The 23,703-nt window shown below is 37.3% G+C and overlaps 1 protein-coding gene across 1 annotated transcript in view; it reads right to left on the minus strand.

Annotated features, from left to right (window-relative positions):
- Positions 1-23,703, minus strand: part of LOC131076570 (uncharacterized) — a 102,570-nt gene that overhangs the window by 42,123 nt on the left and 36,744 nt on the right. The window contains exon 5 of the mRNA XM_059212687.1: positions 12,675-12,725. Within this exon, the coding sequence (XP_059068670.1) occupies positions 12,675-12,725 (51 nt within the window). The remainder of the gene's footprint in view (positions 1-12,674; positions 12,726-23,703) is intronic.

Genomic DNA, 23,703 nt, shown 5'->3' on the forward strand with positions numbered 1-23,703 from the left:
GAAATTACGAGTGTCAAAAATTTATGTCACTACATAAAGCCCCGGTTTTAGCGGAGGTATGTCCTTACACCCATTCACATGATATATTAAGGCACTTACTAACCTAGAATGCGATTCGCGATAAATTGAAAACATGAAGGAGACTCATCCACGACATAAGCATACACAAAGAAGACGCGATGCAGAAACCTCGAGCACAGACTATATAAAAGACAAGGAGCAAACACACAAAACACGCAAAACACAGAGCAAACACATATGATATAAAAGACAATTACGAAGCATATAATTAGAGGGTTACAAAGCAAACATCCAAAGTCAATGGGGTGAAGATACCTCGGTATGAAAGGTTGTCTAAATACCAAGCATTATCCCTAGAATATAACAAACACATTGGGGAACTTCATCAATACATGATATTATTCGTGTGAAATACAAAACATCAAGCAAGCACATACAGGATATATAGCATACTCAAGTCAAACATGAATCGGACATGATGCAAACATGTATGGCACAAAGCATATACGAAAGACAAGAAGCACACATAAAACAAAGGAAACACGTTGTGTGCAATAAAAATACAAAGCATCTAAGGAAAATCAAAGCAAACATAGATTCCAAGTCAGTGAAGTAAAAACACCTCGGTATGAATGGTTGTCTCAATACCAAGCATCATCACCATAATTTCACAAACACATTGAGGAATTTAATCAACACGCCTTCATTTACAAGAAATACAATACATCAAACAGACCCATACAGGGCATAAAGAATAATATACAAAAAGCAACCACAATACAAACAAATAAGGGATAAAGCATGTATGCCAAAAACAACAAACGCACAAAACGCGTACGTCACAGAGCCAGCACATATAATATGCAAGAAAATTACAAAGCATATAATGACAATACAACCAAACAAAGATTCCAAGTCAACAAGTTGAAGACATCGATATGAAAGGTTGTCGCAATGCCTAGAGACATCCCCTAAATATAATAAACACATTCAAAAACTTAATTAACACACAATACAATTCATGTGACATATAGAACATGAACCAGACACGTACAAGGAATAAAGAATACATGAATAAAACATGAATAAGACATAGAGCACACACACACAAAACATGCAAGACATGAAGAAAACACATATGGCATGCAACAAAAATACGAAGCATATAATGACAATCTTAACACACAAAGATTAGAGTGAACATAATATAGACACATAAGCCAAAAAGCATATCGCAAGACATGGAGCGAACATGATACAGACACATAAGCCACAAAGCATATCGCAAGACATGGGGCAAACACAAAAAACACGCAAGACTCAGAGCAAACACATATGATATGGAAGAAAATTACGAAGCATATAATGACAATTTTACCAAACAAACTTACACATTTTCATAAATAAATATTCGATAAGGCCAACTACAAAAAAAAGCACATGTCCAATAAAATCCAAATACCAACATTTGAACCTTAGGTTTTGAAGGCGAATTGTCAGGACATTAGCGACGAGCACTAGTGTCTTGCCATATTTGGTTCTTCAAAGCTCCAGGAAACATGAGATGTGACTAAGATTGCCAATCTAAACTTGAGCCAAGCATATTCACACGACTAGTCACACATGACAAAATGGGTACTAAACATACTTTGAAATTGTGAGTGCCAACTTTTTACCACACTACATATTGCCTCGACTTTACTGGAGGTATGCGCTTAAGCCCATACACATGATAAGTTACTGAGCAATCAAGCCTTAAGACACTTATGACTCCATAATGTCATTCATGACGAATTCAAAACATGAAGCAGACACATGGATGACATAAGCATACATAAAGAATACATGATGAAGACACCTAAGCCATAAACAATATACACAACACAAGGAGAAACCACACAAAACACGTAGAAAGTAGAGAAAACAACTACTGCATGCCACACAATTACAAACCATATATTGACAATGTTAACAAACAAAGATTCCAAGTCATACATGATATATAAACCATACACAAATCAGACATGATCGCAACATGCAAGGCACAAAGAATATATGCAATACACAAAGCACAAACACAAAATGCATACGACACATAGCAAACAAATATGGTATACAAGACGAATACATAAAGAATACATCATGAAGACACCTAAGCCATAAACAATGTACGCAACACAAGGAGAAAACACACAAAACACGTAGAACACAGAGAAAACAATTACTGCATGCAAGACAATTACAAACCATATATTGCCAATATTAACAAACAAAGATTCCAAGTCATACATGACATAAACCATACACAAATCAGACATGATCAGAACATGCAAGGCACAAAGCATATATCCAATACACAAAGCACAAAAACAAAATGCATAAGACACATAGCAAACAAATATGGTATACAAGACGAATACAAAACTTATAATGATATTCTTAGCAAACAAAGATTCCAAGAAAGAGACAAATGAGACCAAAAGCATAGAAGCAAGAGACAGAGAAAAAAAACAAATGACGCACGGCACACAACAAACAACACATTAAGCAACTTAACCAATCCACAATATCATTCACCGGAAATACAAAACATGAATTAGATGCATACAAAGCATATATAGAGCATAGACCATCCACAAAGCAAACATGAATCAAACATAATATAAGAAAGGTAAGACATAAAGCAAATATGCAAGACAATTACGAAGCATATAATATTCTATAAACAAACAATATAATAAACAAATTCAAAAACTTAACACACAATATAATTCATGTGACATACAAAACATGAAGCAAACACATACAAGGAATAAAGAGTACACAAATCACACATGAATAAAACATGATGTAGTCACATAACACAGAAAGCATTCACGCGAGAGATAGACCACACACACAAAGCATGCAAGACACGAAGAAAACACATGTCATGCAAAAAAAATTTGAACCATATAATGACAATCTTAACACACAAAGATTAGAGCAAACAGGATGCAGATATGATACAGACACATAAGCCACAAAACATATCGCAAGACATGGAGGGAACACATAAAACACGCAATAGTAAGAAATGCATAATGCACAAGCCATTCACATGTATTAGATTTCAAGTAAGAGACATGTAAAAAAGAAAGCATAAGACACATAAATGCATAAGACCCAGAGCAAAAAAAATATGGCATACAAGACGAATACGAAGCATATAATGATATTCTTAGCAAACAAAGATTCCAAGTAAAAAACACGTAAGACAGAAAGCATACAAGCAAGAGACAGCATGAACAAACAAATCATGCAAGACACGCAAAAAAAAATCACAGTAAGCAACTTAATCAATCCACAATATATTTCACAGGAAATACAAAAAATGGATTAGATACATAGAAAGCATATATACAACATAGAGCATGCACAAAGCAAACATAAATCAAACATCATGTAAGACAGGTGAGACATGAAGCAGACATGCAAGACAATTACGAAGCATATAATGTCAATCTAAGCAAACAAAGAGTCCAAGCATTTGAGTTAAAGAGACCTCCATAACAAACGATGTCTCAATACCAAGCATCATCCCTAGAGTTTCACGAACACATTGAAAAAGTTAATCAATACAAAATACCATTCATGTGTTATACATAATAACAAACGAACACATACAATGTGTATAGCATACACAACTCAAACCTAACAGAACATGATGCAGACACAAAAGGCACAAAGTATATATGCAAGACAAGAAGCAAACATAGAAAACACGTAAGAATGAGAACAAACACTCATGGCATACAATAAAAATACAAAGAATATAACGACAATGTTAGCAAACATAGTTTCCAAGCAATGAGGTAAACAGACCCCAGCATGAAAAATTGTCTCAATACCAATGGCCATCATAATTTCACAAACACGTTGAGAAATTTAGTGAATCAACAAATTCATTCGCAAGAAATAAAAAACATGGATTAGACACATGTAGTGCATTAAGCATACACAAACAAGCCATGATACAAACACAAGGCACAAAGCATATACGTCAGACACGGAGCAAACACAAAAAACACGAAGGTCACAGGGCCGACAAATATGATATGCAAGACGGTTACTAACCATATAATGATTCGAGCACTAGAATGCTTGTCGATAAGTGTGATGCACATTAAAAAATACCCAATGGGTCTAGCACGTTGTCTTATTCTATCTGACCATGAATGACAAAACATGTTTGTGAATTACACTGGCCACCTAGTTGTGTTACATTGGATAATTCATAAACAACTAATGCCTCATGTAGTGTGTAAACAACAAAAGATCATAAAGTAGCAAGTTGTGATATACAAGGTGATCCAAGTGAACCATATGAATTCCACTAGCCAGCAAATTGTTTTATGTTGGGTGATTAATAAAGCACCAATGCCTAAAGAGTACAAGCAACAAAAGATCACAAACTAGCAAGCCACGTTATGCTAAGTGATTAACGTGGGACATAAATTCCAATAGCCAACAAGTTTTGTCATGTTGGCTGATCCAAAGACCACGAATACCTTAGGGAATGTAACTGGCAAAAGATCACAAACTAGCAGGATGCATTATACTATGTGATCAAAGTGAGTCATATGAATTCAAATAGCTAACAAGCTTCCCTATGCCGGGAAATTCATTAACAACCACATCTTGTAAGAGGAAGACTAATAACCACGCCTCAAGGGGCATAAAGAAAATCCACACCACCACTAAGAGGGCACATCAACTAGTCAAAAGGATACAAAACTAAAAAAACCAATTATCCTTCCCCCAAGTACATAGGAAGTGACAAAAAAACTAGACTACTATGTTACTACCTGTTGTGACCATTTCACACATCGCCCCATTAAAATGGGGACCCCCTCTTTTTGCTTTTGTTTAGCCTGTTCTTCTCTCTGCTTTTAGGGTTTTGAGTAAGTGAGTGAGTTGTCTGGACTAGGGTTAAGCCTTAGGGGTTTCTTTTGGATATTTTCAAGTCGAGTCCAGTCAAATTTTGAAGATTATTAAGCATCCTCCCGAAGATTGCAATTTTTGAAATAGGTTGAGCCTGTCAGGAAGTCAGGTATGTCTCAGGTTAGGTCTAATCAGGATTTTGAGGCAAATTCAAGCTATGTCTAAGTGTTAGCATTTTGATGATGGAATTGTGTATTCTTGCCTAGGTAAGTTTTGATTAAAATTTTGTTGAAGGCTTGCTAACTGGTCCCTGGCCTTGAGGATAACCTAACCCTGCCTGGTGAAGTGATTGAAGATTTAAATTGTGGATATTTTGGCTTATAAAGGTGAAATCGCTCCTGTCCCTCTCCCAGGGTCCAAGGCGAAAATGTTATTTAGTGCATATTTGTCTCTAACTTCCTTTAATTGTTTTGTGCAGGGTCTCCAGGGGAGATAATTGGACGTGAATTGAAGATTTTGAGGATTTTGAAGGTTTGAAAATGATGAAATTTGAAGGAGTAAGATAAATTCGCTCCTGTCCTCCACTGAAGGACTAGGGCGAAATGGTTTATCAGGGTCATTTTTGGCCTTGGTTGATCAAATTGAAGCATTAAGGACACAAGGAAGAATGAAATGAGCATAATTGAGTATCCAGATTTACTTAAAAGCAATGAAAGGTTGAACTTTTTGTCTAGCAAGATGAATTCGCTCCTGTCCCTCACCAAGGGCCCAGAGCAATTTTCTTTGTACACACCTTCTTGGACCTTTTCTGGATTTGGGCTCTCGTTCATGGATTGTAAAAAGATGATATCTTCCCCAGCAAAGGAAATTTGAGATGAAAAGTGAAAAGATTTGGCCTTGAGGACAAAAGGCGCTCCTGTCCCTCACTGATGTACCGGAGCTTGAATTCCAAATTTGCATTATCCTTGCAAGATTTAAGTGATTTCGCGATTTGAAGAGGTCAAGGGAAGTATGTTTTGCCCGTTGAATATAACTTGAGTAGGCCACAAAGAAGAGAATCAACCCAAATGGCAATAGGCGCTCCTGTCCCTCTCCAAGGGACCAGAGCGATTTTCTAACAAGGCAAATATCTTGCAAAGTTAAGGCAAGTTTCGTGTTTGAGATGAATGGAAGAGGGCGTAATGGATCCATTGAAGATTTTTTCGAGGGCTAGCAAAGCATAAGTGAGCTCATAATTGCCAAGGCGCTCCTATCCCTCACCAAGGGACCAGGGCGAAAAACACATTTTCTAGCCTCCCCCTCCAAATTTGGACGAATCCAGGTCAAGGCACAAGATTGGAGTGATATTTAAAAATGCTTCAAGGAAGAATGGAGTTGCAAGGACCACAAAATTCGATGAAAACGGGCTAGGGCGCTCCTGTCCCTCTCCAAGGGACCAGAGCGAAATCTTCAAATATGCCTAATCGCCTAACATTTTGAAATACTATTTCTTGTTTCCAAGACTCAAGATAGAATGGAGAATCATGTTTTATGCCTTGAGGGTAATTGGAGGTTGATGTGGTCAAGAATTTGCACAATAAACTAAAAGGCGCTCTTATCCTTCACTGAAGGACCAAGGCGATTTTCATAAAATCAACAAATCCCCTCCAGAATCACGCCAAGACAAGGTTGTGCAAAGTGAGAAATATCTTTCGAAAGATGATGAACAAGGAATTGCCCCCAAGAATCGACAATCTTAAGCTCAAATGTAAAAATCGCTCCTGTCCTTCACTGGAGGACCAGGGCGAAAATCTTTGGAGAGTCTATTTTGCCTTGAGAAAACAAGTTGAACATGCACTGAAGGGACGAATGAAGATCATTGTTTACCTCCAAACTTGAATTGGCGATTTGAAAGACAAAGACCAAGGACAAAGGGTGAGATCGCTCCTGTCCCTCAGCAAGGGACCAGGGCGAAAATGCTTTAAGGCAAGCTCCTTCCAAAGATCACATGAATTGAACTTAAAATTCCAGATAAAATGCCATGTCGAACGTCAAGGATGAAGTTTTGAACGTAAAAAAATGAAGGATTGAGGACAAAAATGAAAGGGCGCTCCTGTCCCTCTCCCAGGGACCAGAGCGAGGTTATTGACATCCACCATTTTTCACCATGTCTGGGCACCAATATCCTCCAAACCACGTTAGATGTCAAGTTCGCTAAAACTTCGAAATATTTTGAAAAAAAAATTTATTATTATTAAATTGGCATTTAATGAGAGGCGCATGGCATTTAATAATTAATTTTGGAGCCTTGGAAAATCGTTTTTTTTTTTTATTAATTGAGGCATTTCGAAGTTAATTATTATTAAATTAAAGTTAAAAGAAGAGCGCTTAAGGTATCTTTTTTAATATTTTTGCTAAGTCGGCCTTATTCTTTTATTAATTTTTGTTTATTTTCGCCTATTTTCACCAAGTCGGCCTATGGGAAATGAAGTAGTGAGCGCCTATATAAGAGAGGTGTGTTGAGCGATTTTAATCCATCATTCACTCATTATTTCAAATGCGATTTGGAAGAGCAAGGAAGGTGCAAAATCTGGTCTAATTTGGAGCGAATTTTGTTGAAGGCTAGAGGTGGTGGAGTTGATAAAGAAAGCGCATTTTGAAGACTTTGATCTACCTTTTTTCCTAGCGAATTTTCCTAATTTTGCATCATTTCTTAGAATTAATCCTCAAGTGGAGGTATGGCGAGATCTTCCTAGTCCAATGTTGAAATTTTGAATTGTGAATTTCAAATTGCGTAGTTAAATTTAGGAAATGATAATTCAAAGATTTATCATGAAGTTCCCTGAATTAAAAGCTTCAATCTTCCTTTCTACTCTATATGTTTAAATTGCAAAATATATTACTCATTATGAAATGTTGTGTAGGTGTCAAGATGGCGACCCCAAAGGCAGGAGCATCCACTAGTCGTCCAGCTCTCATGAAGGAAGATCAAAGGAATGAAGAATTGGAGACCAAGATCGTGTCAAAATGGAGCAACATTGGAGATACCAACTTGGGAAACTTCACTGTGAAGAAGTTTCGAGAGGTCCCTTACATTGGAAAGCCATCACCTGTCGCAAAGAGAATAATTGAAAGTGGCATTATCAAGGCGGCCGGTTTCCCTCCAGCAGTCCAGTGCCATGAGCTGATGATCGAGTGCGCACGCCATTATGACCCACAATCAAGATCAATCGTGTCCAAGGAGGGAAACACTTTGGCTTACCTTTCAGAGGAGGCTATAAGTGAGGCTCTTCATCTTCCAGATCATAGGGATATGATTTACAAAAGCTTAGAAGGAGCCAGGTCCATGTATGAAGATGATCCAGACACTTGCTTGAGCATCATCAATAAGAATTCGTTACTCAAAAGTCGTCCTCGCCTGAGCAAGATTCCCAACACACCACATAGGATCGACTTCCAGGAGGAGTACAGAGATTTGATAACTTTTCTCAATCGAGTTACAGGGGCTCCTCAAGCCTTCTATTTTGAGAAGTGGATGTTCTACTTCATCCAAGTGATAGTTCAAGGAAAAGGAACAATTCATTGGGCTAGAATTATTAGCCATTGCTTGGATGTGCAGTTAAGAAGACTGAAGGTTACCAAGTCATTCTACATGAGCTCATACATCATATATGCCTTGATCAGGAGTTTTGAATATGCAGGACTACCTCACAGAGGAGTGATCGGAAGAGGGCCCAGAGAAGTCAAAGTTTGTGATTCTTATGTCCATTTGCATCATCCACCTGGAAGTGACTACAAGTTAGTCAATGATACCTTCACGATGAACATCACCAGGACATTGCAAGGCGGGATTCACAATCGGCTATCTCAAGATGCACAGGAGCTTGTGAAGAGGTATGGTGCTTGGTTCATCCAATTCCAAAAATTTACATATATTAGAGTTCATGGGTGTCCTTCGCCTCCCTATATGTTGCCAAGATATCCGACAGACAGGACAGTGCTACTTGAGGTAACTAGGCAGTTGGCAGCTTATGCAAAGGCATTCAGACACAGGCATGGAAATGGAATTCCTGTGCCTATCATACTAGGGAATTCAGTTGAGGTATGTCCTAATGCTCTAGCCATGGATGACGCAGAGAAGGAGTTGGCCTTATATTCATTTTCATTCTTTGCCTTAAGGGAGAATTTTGATCCTTATGGGTATATAGAGGAAACAGTTGGTAGAAAGTACAAGCACGAATTTCAGATAGAGGACTTTTGGATGAATCTCTCAGACGATTTAAAAGTGAAAAGAAAGATGCATTCCAGGTTACCTTTAGATCTCATCAGGAAATGCAAAGTTTATAGACTGGCTGATCAAGCTCAGGACAGTGGCAGACATCTCCAATCATCTTACGACCGAGAAGACAAAGCAGTGAAGATAGAATGGAATGAGCCTGAGGTTTTTGACTTAAAAACTTTGATGGCTCCAGTTTTGTCTTGTACTCGCAGATGGGTTGATGTGCAACATCAAAAGTTGAGAGAACAGAACATACCTATGACTTTTACTTTGGAGGAAAGACCAAGGGAAGGAGGAGCAAGTGTGAGTGAAGGCAATCCTCATCCTAGAAGCACAAGTGAAGGTAATCTTCGAAGTGCAAGTGAAGGCAATCCTCATCCTAGAGGTGCGAAGAGGAAAGAAAGACCTGAGAAAAGAGAACCCTCCAAGAAGAAACAAGAGGCCAATCGAGATCGCTCATCCGATACATCTTCTCGACATGAAAAAAGGACAAGTCAGAATGTAGGACAAGAGAAGAGGGTACCTGAAGTTGAGGAATCTATGGAATCAATGGTACAGAATGATACACACGAAGAAGGGCAGGCGTCTCAACATTCATCAAGTCAATCTCCTCAAGATAATGAGCTACATGAAGACAAGAATAATGATGAAGTGACATCTCCTCTCCGAGAAGAGGAACTATTGCCTAAAGAGATACAAGTTAAAGAGACAAGATCCGCCATTCCAGATTGGTTGAAGGAGAGGCTAACAAGGGTGATTGTGATCGAAGATGAAGATAATGTAATTGACTTAGAGAGCCTTGTAGGAAATTCTCAAGGATTAACAGAAAGGAAGAAGGCCACCAAGATGTCCAAGATGATCAGAGATGAGACAGGGTCCAGGAAGTTACAGATAGCTACACCGGCAGTGGACAAATATGAAGGCGAAATCATTGCAGAAGAGTATGATGTAGAAACATCTGAACTTGGTCCACTCACCGCCGAGCAGACACTGGATGAGGCAACTGATTCATTTGAGGCACTTAAAGACAAGCTTAAAGAAGAAATGGAAAAGAATAGAAAGCTTGAGAGAGAGAGAGGTGCTTGGAGAGGCTACTTTAGCCATCTCAGTCAGCCTTTGGGACGTCAGGATCCAGCAGTGTCTCCCGTGCAAGCACTTCCCCTTGAATCGGTTGGCGAGGCAGAGAGAGTTAAGAGCTTGGTTCATCTTATGAGCTCTTGGATTGACAAATCCCATACCGTTGCCATTGAGTTCGCAACAAGAATGATGCAGACCACCCATCAAGCTATCCAGGTCCTTGAGATCATTCACAACCTAATGATAACAGTAGCCGCCTTTGCCCACACTAGAAATGTTATCATTCCTGTTCTGCAAGTAATCAGGCAAACACCAAGGAAGATCCTAGCACAAGAAAAGATAATTGATGGAGGACCTCATAATTTACTCCAGTGGTCAACTCTACTCCAGATGAAGGAAGTTCTTTTCGAAGACATCAGCACCAAATGCAATCAAGTTGAGGAGGTCATCCATCCAATTCAAGACAAGGTGTTTGAGGTGTTATGTTCTATTCTTGGCAGAAGGATTGAAGATGAGACAGATGTGAATCTTCAAGAGTTGGAAGAGAAGGTTAAAGTCATCTTTTGCAAAGATGAGAATATTATCACAGATGAGCAAAGGGATCAAATGTTCGCTACCATGCTCCTGATTGAGAAAATCAAGGAACTCGAACCTGGATGGGATGCGGCTCTTCTCAAGGCTTTCGATCGGGTCATCCACTTGCAAGAACGAATGAGGAATCTTCCCGAGATTCCTATTGTTGAGATTGATGGAATTGTGTCCAGATTCATTGCATATGCTAAGAAGAAGCATTGGAAAGGGAACAAGGTTCTAGAAGAGAGGTTGTTATAGATGATGTGGCACCTTAATTATCATTGGTCTATGTTTCCTAGATTTTTGTGCCAATTAAATATTTGGCTATGCATTTAATATTGTTCAATAAAAGGGGAACTTTTTGTAATAAACCCTAATTAGGGTTTAGGTGTCAGAATCTCAGCCGTTGATCTTCTTTTGATCTGGGCCGTTCATTGTAATTGAGGATGCTATATATACCCTCATTCATTTTCATTTTGTCATTAGAGATTAGAGATAGTAAGTTAGAAATTAGAAGATTAGAGCTTTTGGAGAGAAGAAAGTTATTTTGTAACAAGATTGAGCATTGAAGAGAGAATTTTAAGCAATTGTTGTCTATTTTTGGCTTTGAGATCAGTAAAATATTGAAGTTATGGTGTTTTATTGCAATTCTTGTGGCTACTTTCATGGTTGCTTACTTTCTTGAATCATTCTTGGTCGAAGTAGTATTTAAATTTGAAGGACTAAGTGTTGAGCTTGATCTTTGGTGAGATTCACGTTCCAAACCACTAGCTTCTTGCTGATTGTAAGGACGCCTTGTGTGGTCAACTGGAGATATTTGGATTGCTTAAACCTTTAATCATTATTGAACTATTGATATGTACCTTCATGGTAGTGTCTATGATTCTTGATGAATTGAAAAAAAATCATTAGTCACCTTAGAAGATCGCATCAATTTCAGTAGAGTTGTTATTCCTTGGCAATACTGAAATTGGTAGAATCTTACCAAGTCTAGCCTACATTGAGTCATTCCTAGGTTTAGATTAGAATTCATCTCTTGCAAACCCACCTTTTGATCCTTTTTGAGGACTTGTTAGTTTTAGGAAATTTTGTTCCTGTAATACGGAAACATAAGGCCCCTTGATGAAACAGCATTCACAACGACCACTGGTGCTTATCCACACGTAGAGACCCTACATCAAAGAACCTTGGAGTCATCCTGATTGATCCTTTTTTGCGACATCTTCAACAATCAGAGGCTTTATTCAAGAGAGGATAAGGTACCCTTGGGTATTTTATTCTGTGTTTGATTGTATACAAAACGCACGTCAACACTACCCAGGATAACGTATGATTGTACATAAGATTGTACCACTACGAATGACAAAAGAGGAAAGCATATATGAAATTGAAATAAAGAGACGAACCTGGGACAGAAAATTGATGCCGACTAGACAAGACTCCATCGCTAGGCGCTACTTTCCGAAATATATTCTGACAAGAGTAGATGTCAAGAACCTTCACCAATAAGTTATCCACAAAATCTGCTGCTAAAACAAGAGGACAAAAGTGTTTGTCACTAGTGTCCAAGTATATTGCATTGTTCAAACTCTAGAACTATTCATCGGAGTCTGCTTCATCCATTTGCGCCTCTGTCATAATTTGAATTTTTCGGATCTGCACCTACACACAAGGGAGGTAAAAGCGATGTGTTGCATATAGGCTTGCCTTGGTCAAATTCCGTATTGGTTAACCCACCTCCACAACTACTACAATGATAATAATAACAATTGTGTTCTTAAGAAACCAGAGACATACAAATAACATAACTAGTAATACTTACCTTAGATATGAAGACCATGCTTTGCTTTCAACACGAGGTGGTGATGAAGACCTACAAGTGTTAGTATACAACATGATAATAACAATAAAAATGAAACGAAATTCTTCCAATACAAATTACAGCCCGCTTGATTAATATTAACTGATTGGTAGAGAGATTACTCATACGTTTAATAGATTGTATATCCATGCTTTCCGAAAAAGAATACAAGTCACTTTTATATGCAACTTACACCTTTTCGTAAGTAAATTTCTAAGAAATGTCAACAACAACAAAAAGGACTTGTCCGATAAGATAATGATGCCAACATTTGAACCTTAGATTTTGTAGCCAAATTGTTGGGACACTAGCAATGGACACTACTTTCCTACTAGATTTGGTTCTTCAAAGGACCAACGACCATAAGATATGACCAGGATTGCCATTCTAAACTTGAGGCAAGCTCATTCACATGACACACAGCAAAAGGGATGCTAAACACAGTGTGAAATTATAAGTGTCAAAAATTTACAACACTACATATAACCTGACTTTTAGCAAACGTATGTACTTACACCCATGCACACGATATATTAAGACAATTACCAATTTAGAATGCCATTCACGATAAATTCAAAACATGAAGGAGACTCATCCACGACATAAGTATACACCAAAGAAGACGCGATGCAGACACCTCAAGCACAAAGACTATACACAAGACGAGCAAACACGTAGAACACAGAGAAAACACATATGATATAGAAGACAATTACGAAGCATATAATGAAAAACTTACAAAGAAAACATCTAGAGTCAATGGGGTGAACATATCTCAGTATGAAAGGTTGTCTAAATACAAAGCATCATCCCCAGAATATAACAAACACATTGGAGAAATTCATCAATACACAATATTATTCATGTGATATACAAAACATAAAGCGGGCACATATAGGATATATAGCACTCACATCACACATGAATTGGACATAATGCAAACACGTATGGCACCAAGCATCTATGAAAGACAAGAAGCACACATAAAACACAAAGTAAACACATGGTGTGCAATAAAAATACAAAGCACATAATGACAATCAGAACAAACATAGATTCCAAGTCAGTGACGTAAAAACACGTCGGTATGCATGGTTGTCTCAATACCAACCGTCATCACCATTATTTAACCAACACATTGAGGACTTTAATCAACACACGCCATCATTTACAAGAAATACAAAACATCAAACAGACACATAGGACATAACACATAATATACAAAAATCAAACACGAGACAAACAAATAAGTCACAAAAGCATATATGCCAGAGACAGCAAATGCACAAAGCACATAGATCACAGAGCCAACACATATAATATGCATGAAAATTATGAAGCATATAATGACAATTCTACCAAATAAAGATTGCAAGTCAACAAGTTGAAGACCTCGGTATGAAAGGTTGTCTCAATACCAAGATTTATCATGTAAATATAATAAACTCATTCAAAAACTTAATTAACACACAATATAAATCATGTGACATACAAAACATGAAGCGGACATGTAGAAGGAATAAAGAATACATGAATAAAACATGATGTAGAGACATAACGCACGAAGCATTCATGCAAGACATAATCACACACACAAAACATGCAGGACATGAAGAAAACACATATGGCATGCAAGAAAAATACGAAGCATATAATGACAATCTTAACACACAAAGATTGGAGCAAACATGATAAAGACACGTAAGCCAGAAAGCATATCGCAAGACATGGACCAAACACATAAAACAAGCAAGACACAAAGCAAACAAATATGATATGGAAGAAAATTATGAACCATATAATGACAATTTTACCAAACAAACTTACACTTTTTCATAAATAAATATTCGATAAGGTCAACTACAAAAAAAGGACATGTCCAATAAGATCCAAACACCAACATTTGAACTTTAGATATTGGAGGCAAATTGTTGGGAAATTAGCGATGGACACTAGTGTCTTGCCATATTTGGTTCTTCAAAGCTCCGAGAACCATGAGATGTGACTAAGATTGCCAATAATATTCACACGACTAGTCACACATGGCAAAATGGCTGCTAAACATAGTGTGAAATTGTGTGTGCCAAAAATTTACGACACTACATATTGCCTCGACTTTATTGGGGGTATGCGCTTACGCCCATACACATAATAAGTTATTGAGCAATCGAGCCTAACGATACTTATGAATTAATAATGTCATTCATGATGAATGTAGAACATGAAGCAGACACATGCACGACCCAAGCATACACAAAGAATACATGATGAAGGCACCTAAGGCATAAATAATATACGCAAGACGAGGAAAAAACACACAAAACATGAAGAACACAGAGAAAACAACTACTACATGCAAGACAATTACCAGCCATATAATGACAATGTTAACAAACAAAGATTCCAAATCATACATGACATAAAGCATAGACAAATCAGACATGATCTTAACATGCAAGGCACAAAGCATATATGCAATACACAAAGCACAAACACAAAATGCATTAGACACATAGCAAACAAATATGGCGTACAAGACGAATACAAAGTATATAATGGCATTCTTAGAAAACAAAGATAGCAAGTAAGAGACACGTAAGACAGAAAGCATAGAAGCAAGAAACAAAGAAAACAAACAAATCACGCAAGGCACACAACAAACAACACATTACGCAACTTAACCAATTCACAATATAATTCTAAGGTAATACAAAACATGGATTAGATGCATCCAAAGCATATATAGAGCATAGACAATGCACAAAGGAAACATTAATCATACATCATATAAGACGAGTAAAAGATAAAGCAGATATGCAAGACAATTACAAAGCATATAATATCTGATTAACACACAATTTAATAAACACATTCAAACACTTAATTAACACACAATATAATTAATGTTTTGGCGAAATTCGGCCTTTGTCGCTCTTTTTGCGAACTCTTTCAGTTTTAACGTTTTGCCTCTTATAGCCGAACTTCGGGACAAATCGTCTTTTGTGAACTCTTTTAGTTTTAACGTTTTGCCTCTTATCGCCGAACTTCGGCCCTTATGGAGCTTTTACAAACTTCTCCTATTTTCGCGTTTTACCTTTGAGTTTGGCGAAATTTGGCCTTTATTGCCCTTTTTGCGAACTCTTTCTCTTTTAACGTTTTGCCTCTTCTCGCCAAACTTCGGGCCAAATCGCTCTTTTGCGAACTCTTTTACTTTTCACATATTACCTCTTATCGCCAAACTTCGGGCCAAAAGGAGCTTTGAAAAGGTTTTGCATTTTATGAAATAGACATTTAGCTCCCTTTCGGCGAAAATCGGCCTAAAAGGCACACTTGAGAGGTTTTCAACTTAGACGCTTCACTTCATGGCGAAAATCGGCCTTTTGGGGGATTTTGCCAACTATTTATTTAACTTGCCTTTACGGGCCATAAGGCCTTTTTGAAAAGGTTTTCACCTAGGCGTTCTTAACATCCAAGCAATTTCGAGCTATATGGCCTTTTTGCAAGCTTTTCAAAACTTTAACTTTGCCCTCAGATTAGGCAAAAATCGGACAAGAAGCGATATTTGAAAAGTTTTCAACTAAGTTACCGGTTCCGGTTCGGATTCGGGTACGGGTTCGCGGATTCGGCAAAAAAAAAAAAATTTTGGGTACGGGTACGGGTTCGTCCGTACATATATATATATATATATATATATATATATATATATATATATTTTAATTTTTTTTAATATATATATATATATATGTTCAAACTTCAAACATCAAAATTATATATGTTCACAGTTCAAACATACAAATATGAAACATCAAACATACAATGTAACTTTCCCATACAATGATACATAGATGATAACAGATAAATCATAAATCAATAAATCATAAATCCATAATTGCCAATGCCAATAAATATTCTGAATTAATGGCTTGGGTTGGATGCTTCAGATGAAGATGAATATGGAATTTAAATCCCATAGATGGCTTGTAATTTGAATGTTTAACTTTATACTTTATTGTGTCATGACATTTTCACATTTTGAAACTTGAAACTTGAATATTATCTTTTTTGCAAATTATGAATATGATTAAAAATATTGTTTTTTTATTGTTTTTAAATGCTTGCTAACCCGTGGGCCCCGTTTTTGGGAACCCACGGGCTTGGGTTCACCCGGGTCCTCCTGGGTTCGCCCTGGGTCCCACCCGGGTCCTGCCCAGGCGGCTGGGTTCCCTGTGGGTTCTGCCATGCACGACCCACAGGGAACCCAGCCGCCTGGGCAGGACCCGGGTGGGACCCAAAGCGAACCGGACCAGGACCAGGACCGGGCACGGACCAGGACCAGGACCCAGCCAAAATAGGGGAGAACCGGTATCTGAGGTTCTCAACATAAGCATTTTACTTCACGGCGAAAATCAGGTCAAAAGGATATTTCGCAAGGCTTTGAAACTTAGGCGTTTACTTCATCTAGCAGATTCCCAGGCTTACGCTACTCAAAATCCAAACACGCCCTTTCTTCAACGACAGCAAAGGTTATTGCTCCACCACTTCCTGGATCCCAACAACAGAGACGTCGAACAAAAATCAAAATTCGAAACTCAGCAGAACGAAGGCTAAAAACCAAAAGAGGGGGACCCTATCGACGACAGAGAGTGCAACGCACAACACGTACAAAACATGAAAAAGACACATACAAGAAATAAAAAATACATAGATCACACATGAATAAAACATGATGCACACACATAACGCACAAACCATTCATGCAAAACATAGAGCACACACGCGAAACATGCAAGACACGAAGAAAACACATGGCATGCAACAAAAATATGAACCATATAATGACAATCTTAACACACAAAGATTACAGCAACCATGATACAGATATGATACAAACACGTAAGCCACAAAGCATATTGCAAGACATGATGGAGCAAACACATTAAACATGAATCAAACATCAAAGCAAGAAATGTGTACCGCATAAAGCATTTGCATCAATTAGATTCCAAGTAAGAGACACATAAGATAGAAAGCAAACATGAATCAAACATCATGTAAGACAAGTGAGATATAAAGAAGACATGCAAGACAATTACGAAGCATACAATGTCAATCTAAGCAAGCATTGAGGTAAAGAGACCTCAATAACAAAGGATGTCTCAATACCAAGCATCATCCCTAGAGTTTCACAAACGCATTCAAGAACTTAATCCATCCACAATGTCATCCATGGGAAATACAAAGCATCGAGAAGACACATGCAGGGTATAGAGCATACACAAAGCAGACATACACATATAACGGACATACTGAGGAGCTTAATCAATACACAATATCATTCATGTGGTATACATAATAACAAGCGGGCACATACAACGTGTATAGCATACACAACTCAAACATAAATCGGACATGATGCAGACACACAAGGCACAAAGCATATATGCAAGACAAGAAGCACACAAAGAAAACACGTAAGACATAGAGCAAACACTCATGGCATGCAATAAAAATACAAAGAATATAATGACAATGTTAGCAAACATACTTTCCATGCAATGAGGTAAAAAGACCCTGGCATGAAGAGATGTCTCAATACCAAGGGCCATCACCATAATTTCACAAACACATTGAGAAAAATAATGAATCAACAAATTCATTCACAAGAAATGAAAAACATTGAGTAGACACATATAGCCCATAAACCATACACCAACAAGACATGATACAAACACATGAGGCACAAATAATATACGTCAGACATAGAGCAAGCACAAAAAACATGAACATCATACATCCAACAAATATGATATGCAAGATAGTTACTAACCATATAATCACTCGAGCACCAGCATGCTTGTTGATAGGTCTCATCAACATTACAAATAACCAATGGGTCTACCAAGTTGTCTTATTCTATCAGACCATGAATGACAAACAATGTTTGTGAATTCCACTAGCCAATAAGTTGTGTTACGCTAGATAATTCATAAACAACTAACGCCTCATGTAGTGTAAACAACAAAAGATCACAAAGCAGCAAGTTGCAGTATACTAGTTGATTAAGGTAAGCCATATGAATTCCACTAGCCAACAAATTGTTTTATGTTGGGTGATTAATAGAGGACCAATGCCTAAAAGAGTATAAGCAACAAAAGATCACAAACTAGTAATCCACTTTATGCTAAGTGACCAACGTGAGACATAAAGTGCAACAGCCAGCAATTTTTCTCATGTTGGGTGATTCAAAGACCACGAATACCTTAGGGAATTAAATGGAAAAAGATCACAAACTAGCAAGATGCATTATACTAGCTGATCAAAGTGAGTCATATGAATTCAACAAGCTTCTCTCTGCTGGGAAATTCATTAACCACTACAACTTGTAATAGGAAGACTAATAAACACGCCTCAAGGCGCATAAAGAAAATCCACACCGCCACGAAGAGGGGGCATCAACTAGTTAAAAAGGATACACACACCTCAACGTAATAAAGAACTCAGCCACAGAAGGATCTTGGATAAGTGTTTGCAACAAACTAGGCTAAAGTAGTCTAAATTAAACAATTTTATATAATGTACAAAATACAGAACAAAACTACAAAAGAGGAAAGCATATATGAAATTGAAATAAAGAGACGAACCTTGGATAGAAAGTTGACGCTGACTAGACAAGACTCCAACGCTAAGCGCTACTTTACGAAATATATTCTGACAAGAGTCAATGTCATCAACCCTTTCACCAAGCAGTTATCCACAAAATCTGTTGCTAAGACAAGAGGACAAAAGTGTTTGTCGCTAGTGTGCAAGTATATTGCATTGTTCAAAGCCTAGAACTATTCATCGTAGTCTGCTTTGTCTGTTTGAGCCACAGTCATAATTTGAATTCTTTGGATCTGCACCTACACACACAAGAGAGGTTAAAATGATGCGTTGTATATAGGATTGCCTTGGTCAAACCCCGTATTGGTATTGCCACGTCCACAACAACTACAATGATAATAATAACAATTGTGTGCTCTTAGGAAATAAGAGACAAATACAAATAACATAACTAGTAATAATTACCTTAGACATGAAGACCCTGCTTGCTTCCAATACAAGGTGGTGATGAAGACCTACAAGTGTTAGTATACAGCATGATAACAACAATAATTAAAAAATGAAATTACTTCATTCCAAATGACAGCGCACTTGATTAGTCTTGACTAATTGCTAGAGACATTGCTCAGTACATTAAATAGATTGTCTATCCATGCTTTCCAAATGAGAATAGGAGTCAAATTTATATGCAACTTACACCTTTTCCTATGCAAATTTTTGAGAAAGGTCAACAACAAAAAAAGGGCATGTCCGATAAGATCCAGACGCCGACATTTGAATCTTGGATTTTGTAGACAAATTGTCGAGACACTAGTAATGGACACTACTGTCCTACTAGATTTGGTTCTTCAAAGGAACAGGGACAATAAGTGGTGCAGTCACCAGTTAGGAGGGACCTCAAAGAGATCAATCCGTAATGAGCAGCAAGAAAAAACACAACAGAAACAAGAGGATATGATGGAGGCAATGCAGAACTGAATGAATTAGATCATAAAAACTGATTAGAAACAACCGGTAACATCTAGGTTACAAGATTCGGCTCACTGGTCTGATACATACATGCTTAATTACAAAATCGGTCAACTACAGACCTCTAAATCTAAGATGTGACTAGGATTGCCATTCTAAACTTGAGGCAAGCTCATTCACACTACACACGGCAAAAGGGGTGCTAAACACAGTTTGAAATTATGAGTGTCAAAAATTTACGACACTATATATAGCTTGGGTTTCAACGGAGGTATGTTCTTACACCCATGCACATGATATATTAAGGCACTTACTAACCTAAAATGCGATTCGCGATAAATTGAAAACATGAAGGAGACTCATCCACGACATAAGCATACACAAAGAATACGCGATGCAGAAACCTCGAGCACAAAGACTATATACAAGACAAGGAGCAAACACACAAAACACGCAAAATACAGAGCAAACACATATGATATAAAACACAATTACGAAGCATATAATGAGAGGGTTACAAAGCAAACATCCAAAGTCAATGGGGTGAAGATACCTCGGTATGAAAGGTTGTCTAAATACCAAGCACTAACCCCAGAATATAACAAACACATTGCGCAACTTCATCAATACACAATATTATTCGTGCGAAATACAGAACATCAAGCGAGCACATACAAGATATATAGCATACTCAAGTCAAACATGAATCGGACATGATGCAAACACGTATGGCACAAAGCATATACGTAAGACAAGAAACAGACATTAATCAGAGGAAACACATTGTGTGCAATAAAAATTCAGAGCATCTAATGACAATCAAAGCAAAAATAGATTCCAAGTCAGTGATGTAAAAACACCTCGGTATGAATGGTTGTCTCAACACCAAGCGCCATCACCATAATTTCACAACACATTGAGGAATTTAATCAACACACGCTATCATTTACAAGAAATACAATACATCAAACAGACACATACAGGGCATAAAGAATAATATACAAAAAGCAAACTGGATACAAACAAATAACGCATAAAGCATGGATGCCAAAGACAGCAAACGCACAAAACACGTAGGTCACAGAGCCAGCACATATAATATGCAAGAAAATTACACAGCATATAATGACAATACTACCAAACAAAGATTCCAAATCAACAAATTGAGGACCTCGATATGAAAGGTTATCGCGATGCCTAAAGACATCCCCTAAATATAATAAACACATTCAAAAACTTAATTAACACAATACAATTCGTGTGACATACAGAACATGAAGCAGACACGTACAAGGAATAAAGAATACATGAATAAAACATGATGTAGACACACAATGCACGCAGCATTCAAGCAAGACATAGAGCACACAAACACAAAACATGCAAGACATGAAGAAACGACATATAGCATGCAACAAAAATACGAAGCAAGCATATAATGACAATCTTAACACACGGAGATTACAGCGTACATGATATAGACAAATAAGCCACAAGGCATATCGCTAGACAGGGAGCAAACACATAAAACACGCAAGACCTATAGAAAACAAATAAGATATGGAAGAAAATTACGAGGCATATAATGACAATTTTACCAATAAAACTTACACATTTTCATATATAAATATTCGATAAGGCCAACTACAAAAAAGGACTTTTCCAATAAGATCCAAATACCAATATTTGAACGTTAGGTTTTAAAGGCAAATTGTCAGGACATTACCGACAACACTAGTGTCTTGCCATATTTGGTTCTTCAAAGCTCCAGGAAACATGAGATGTGACTAAGATAGCTAGTCTAAACTTGAGCCAAGCATATTCACACGACTAGTCACACATGGCAAAATGGGTACTAAACATAGTTTGAAATTGTGTGTGCCAACAATTTACCACACTACATATTGCCTCGACTTTATTGGAGGTATACCCTTACGCATGTACACATGATAACTTTTTGAGCAATCGATCCTTAAGATGATTATGAATCCATAATGTCATTCATGACGAATTCAAAACATGAAGCAAACACATGGATGACATAAGCATACAGAAACAATACATTATGAAGACACCTAAGCCATAAACAATATACGCAACACAAGGAGAAAACACACAAAACACGTACAACATAGAGAAAACAACTACTGCATGCAAGACAATTACAAACCATATATTGGCAATGTTAACAAACAAATATTCCAAGACATACATGACACAAAGCAAACACAAATCACACGTGATCGGAACACGCAAGGCACAAAGCATATATGCAATACACAAAGCACAAACACAAAATGCATAAGACACATAGCAAACAAATATGGTATACAAGACGAATACAAAGCATATAATGACATTCTTAGCAAACAAAGATTTCAAGTAACAGACGCATAAGACAGAAAGCATAGAAGCAAGAAACAGAGAAAACAAACAAATCACGCAACACACACAACAAAGAACACATTAAGCAACTTAACCAATCCACAATATAATTCACAGGAAATACAAAACATGAATTAGATGCATACAAAGCATATATAGAGCATAGAGCATCCACAAAGAAAACACGAATCAAACATAATATAAGACAGGTAAGACATAAAGCAGATATGCAAGACAATTACGAAGCATATAATATTCTATGAACACAATATAATAACCACATTCAAAAAGTTAACACAATATAATTCATGTGACATACGGAACATGAAGCAAACACATACAAGGAATAAAGAGTACACAAATCACACATGAATGAAACATGTAGTCACATAACGCACAAAACATTCACGCAAGAGATAGAGCACACACACAAAACATGCAAGACACGAAGAAAACACATATGTCATGCAACAAAAATTTGAAGCATATAATGACAATCTTAACACACAAAGATTAGAGCAAACAGGATACAAATATGATACAGACACATAAGCCACAAAGCATATCGCAAGACATGGAGGGAACACATAAAACATGCAATAGTAAGAAATGCATAATGCACAAGCCATTCACATGTATTAGTTTCCAAATAAGAGACACGTAAAAAAGAAAGCATAAGACACATAAATGCATAAGACCCAGAGCAAAAAAATATGGCATACAAGACGAATACGAAGCATATAATGACATTCTTAGCAAACAAAGATTCGAAGTAAGAAACACGTAAGACAGAAAGCATAGAAGCAAGAGACAGCGTGAATGAACAAATCACGCAAAACATGCATAAAAAAATGCATTAAGCAACTTAATCAATCCACAATACAATTCACAGGAAATACAAAACATGGATTAGATACATACAAAGCATATCTAGAACATAGAGCGTGCACAAAGCAAACATAAATCAAACATCATGTAAGACAGGTGAGACATGAAGCAGACATGCAAGACAATAACGAAGCATACAATGTCAATC

The sequence above is a fragment of the Cryptomeria japonica genome, chromosome 10 (assembly GCF_030272615.1).
Source record: "Cryptomeria japonica chromosome 10, Sugi_1.0, whole genome shotgun sequence".
Taxonomy (NCBI): domain Eukaryota; kingdom Viridiplantae; phylum Streptophyta; class Pinopsida; order Cupressales; family Cupressaceae; genus Cryptomeria; species Cryptomeria japonica.